Raw genomic sequence first — 4,146 nt, 5'->3', positions numbered from 1 at the left:
GAAATATCTGAAGAGCTTATAGGATCTCCCATTCCAGAACCTAGGCAACGTTCAAGACTTTTAAGATCTCAATCAGAAAGCTCTGATGAAGTTATGGAATTAGACCTTTCACATGGAAAGAAGGATGCCTTTGTGTTGGAGGTAATATTACATTGGACTCATTTTGTCAAGGTTTCTTAAGATAGGATGCATTTTTGCAACCAGAGCTTGAATATACAGTGAACCCTCATTTATTGCGGTTAATCGGTTCTAGACTCTACCATGATAAATGAAATTCCGCGAAGTAGGATTCCTTATTTGTAAATCAAATACAGTGAACCCTTGTTTATCGCGGTAAATCGGTTCTAGACCCTACCGTGATAAATGAAATTCCGCGAAGTAGGATTCCTTATTTGTAAATCAAATACAGTGAACCCTTGTTTATCGCGGTAAATCGGTCTAGACCCTACCGTGATAAATGAAATTCCGCGAAGTAGGATTCCTTATTTGTAAATCAAATATTTTCGTAGTTAGAGCATAGAGGACATGAAAAAACACCCTTTAGTCACCATTACACTCGTATTACCCAATTTATTAAATGAAAAAGGGAAAATACAGTAAAACATTTTGGACGTTACAATGATCATTTATTATTTATTATATTATTTATGGCATCAAGTGTGTACAGTATGAGCCAATCAGTGGCAGTAATGACAGAGCATGCGTTGTTACGCAAAAACTGCGATAGAGCGAAGTCGAAGCGCGAAGTGGCGAGGGTTCACTGTATAGCATACAAATATCAGAAATACTATTATCATAGAAATTACAACAAATTTGAGAGTATCAGAACCTGATAATAATGCTTTTGATCAACACAAAATGATTAATAATGCCCAGGTTCTAGAAAAATTACTATTTGGACTTTTTGCCAGCTAAGAAAGTCCATTCCTGTTTGAGCCAAAGACAAGGACCAGGTTGATTTGAGAGGTTCTAAGTTTTTTTTCTGCAAGCTCTTGCCAGAAGGACGCAGTGGGATTTACAGGCTTTCAGTGGGCTTCAAAGAATCAGTGAAAAGCAAGCAAATTATATGCCGTAAACCGCTTGGCAAGCTGACGGAACGGTTTGCTACAATAAAAAGAGGCTTCAGCAATGAGATAAAGGAGGCATGGTTCATGGAAACAGGAGACATCCTGTCCCTCAAGGTCTCAGGCTCTGTTGTCTTATCTAAACGGCCTTACTTGCTAGATGGTTTTGTTTGACCAAACTTGCTGAATCAGAACATTCTTAAGTTTAAAGGGATTTTACTGCAAGGATGGGGGAGGCTGTTACATTTTGGGTTTTTCTGCGAATCGCATTATATCTTTGGAGTTTATTCCCAAAAAAATTGAATAAAATTTTAAAAGTGTTTTTCACTTGCCTGCTTATTTTGTTTAGTTGTTTAAATGTGTTAACATAAAACCCTTTGCAGATTCTTGGTCCCTATCTCTGAAGTAAACAACAACAACAACAAAAAACTCAAATTCCCTGCCATAGAGTCAATGCTGACTCACAATGACCCTATAGGACAGCGTAGGACTGACCCTCTAAGTTTCTGAGACTGTAACTCTGCATGAATTGAAGCCCTTTCCTTCTCCCTCAGAAAGGCTGGGGGTTTAAAGCTGCAGATCTTGAGGCTAGAAACCCGCTATGTAACTATTATATCAAAGGATGGATCAGAAATCTCTTTAAAAATCTGTTCAGGTAATTGCAACTATAGCTAAAGTTTGAGAAGCACTGATTTAGAGCCTCATAGGTGTGATCCTGGGATACTTGCAAAGCAGGGCTTCAGTTGAATGTGGGCTGGGGGACTGAGGAAGAGGCAGATTCAGTAAGAGGGAGCAAAGAGATAAGGCATTATAATTGGAGAATGGGTGAGATCTGGAGTGCAGAGTGTTTGGGGGAATAGTGTGAGTACGTATATATGTCTACCGGAATATTTGTACTTTATATTTACAGTGGAATGGTGTAGTGTCATAAAAATAATATTTTGACTTTTTAACAATCTGCCTTTAAATTTACGTATTATAAAACATAGGTTTTTAATAGAAGAAGGTTTTATTGCACTATATTATTTTAAACAAGTTGAGATATAATGACTAAGTCTTTTGAGATACCATATATACTCATGTATAAGCCGAGTTGTTCAGCACATTTTTTATGCAGTTTTTGTGGTAAAATTTGGTGCCTCGGCTGATATTCAGGTCAGCTTATACTCGAGTATATACGGCATGTTTTCATAATAGAATGCAACAAAGATAGCTTTGCTCTTTTGACATGGTATCCTTTAGTATGTAAAGTATCCATTTGTAATATTTTTACAAGCATTTGCAAAATTATCTGAAGAATTTTCAATTACTACAATTGAAATTTATAGATGTCAATTAAAGATCTGTTTATCAATTAAAATTTTTTTTTAATATAGAGAACAATAGGTCTGTACTTCCTTGACTCTTGTGGTTTCTATTTCGGAAATAAAAGTTACTTTAAAAAATTTGAAGTGATTCTACATTGACTACTTACAAAGTATTTTCTTTTAATGTTATTACGTTGTTTTTCAAAACCTACACCAACCTATTTGTACAATTCGGTGTCATTGATTCTTTTCTCTGAGTTGCAGCCATTCTCACCATCCTCTGCTGAGTCAGTCCTGCTTCATTAACAAATTCCCTGTGCCCCCAAGGTTCCTACCTAATCTTACCAGTTGTTATTCTTACCTTAATCCCATAGACACAGTGCTTAAAAGAACTTACTGCTAAAGCGAGGCATATTCCACTTATTTTAATCTTTTTACTTTCAGATTGATGACACAGATGCCATGGAAGATGTGCATTCCCTGCTCACTGATGTTCCTCCACCATCAGGTGAATGGAAAGCAATCATTGATGTACCTTTGAGAGGAAACTACTTTTGTATGTCAGTAGCTTACTGTCTAATTCTTACAATACTAATATGATTTGAAAGACGTTCACCAGTTCCACATCCTGTCTTGGGCTTTGCTATGACAAGACTGGAGTTGTACCATATTTACATCAGAATTTTTGGTAGTTGTGAAATATTTACAGTAGAACTTAGATGGAACAGAATTTTAATCCTTTTATGTTTATCATTGACATGTAGAGATTAATATAGAATCTCCTACATGTGTAGCTTTAACAAAATGACGATCTTAAAGGTAGGATTTCATGTAATAATGGAAAAATGTTAATGTTTGACAAAATAAGTGAAATGTCATGTATTTTCATTGTAATTTATTTTTGATAGGTTTTTATAGTTGCAATACTGAAATTATGCCTGGTATAAATAATTGGACATCTGAAATACAGGTAAGCTTTTTATTATTCATTTGAAGCAAATACCACATAATATGGGGGAGTTTAAAAAAGTTTGTGGAGAAATTCCATTATATTTCAATTCCATATTTTCAAGGAACTTTTTGAAACCCCCTTGTATATGTTTCTATATGATGTGCTTTTATTAGGTGTCATCATGACAGTTCTGTCTCATAGCATAGCAACTCTGTGTGTAACGGGAAGAGACACTGTCTGCTCTTGTGCCATTCACACAATCATTCCTGTATTTAACAGCAGTAGTGCAGCCGCCGCATCACTTCATCTCATTGAAGGGCTTTTTTCCCCACTGACCCTCTAGTGCCCTTCTCCAAGAACAAGTCTCTCCTGACAACGTGTCCAAAGTATGTGAGATGAATTCTCGCCATCTTTGCCTCTAAGGAGCATTCTGGTTGTACTTTTTCCAAGAGAGATTTGTTTGCTTTATTGGCAGTCCAATATTCTTCCCCAACATCATAATTCAAATGCGTTGATTCTTCTTCAGTCCTCCTTGTTTAATGTTCAACTTTCACATACGTATGAGATTGAAAAGATCATAGCTTGGATCAGGCACAGAGTAACATGTAGTCTTCAGAGTAACACCCTTGCTTTTTTAACACTGTAAAGAAGTCTTGTGCGGTAGCTTTACCCAATGCGGCGCATCATTTTATCTCTTGACTACTGCCTCCAAGGGCATTGATTGCTAACCCTAAGCAAGTTAAAATCCTTGACAACCTCAGTTTTTTATCATGATGTTTATCATAATATTACTTATGGGTCTGAGTTGTGAGGATTTTGATTT

The 4,146-nt window shown here is 36.2% G+C and overlaps 1 protein-coding gene across 7 annotated transcripts in view; it reads left to right on the top strand.

Moving 5' to 3' along the window:
* The window catches only part of C2CD5 (C2 calcium dependent domain containing 5), a 102,512-nt gene that overhangs the window by 72,944 nt on the left and 25,422 nt on the right, over nt 1-4,146 (top strand). For all 7 annotated transcript variants that reach the window (XM_045288415.1, XM_045288410.1, XM_045288417.1 and 4 more), the window contains 3 exons: nt 1-141; nt 2,816-2,879; nt 3,280-3,341. In XM_045288415.1, coding sequence (XP_045144350.1) covers nt 1-141; nt 2,816-2,879; nt 3,280-3,341 — 267 coding nt within the window. The remainder of the gene's footprint in view (nt 142-2,815; nt 2,880-3,279; nt 3,342-4,146) is intronic.

Source organism: Echinops telfairi, unplaced genomic scaffold (genome assembly GCF_000313985.2).
Source record: "Echinops telfairi isolate 266 unplaced genomic scaffold, ASM31398v2 ScPeMD7_21;HRSCAF=78, whole genome shotgun sequence".
NCBI lineage: Eukaryota > Metazoa > Chordata > Mammalia > Afrosoricida > Tenrecidae > Echinops > Echinops telfairi.
This window is presented reverse-complemented; position numbering and strand designations above follow the sequence as displayed.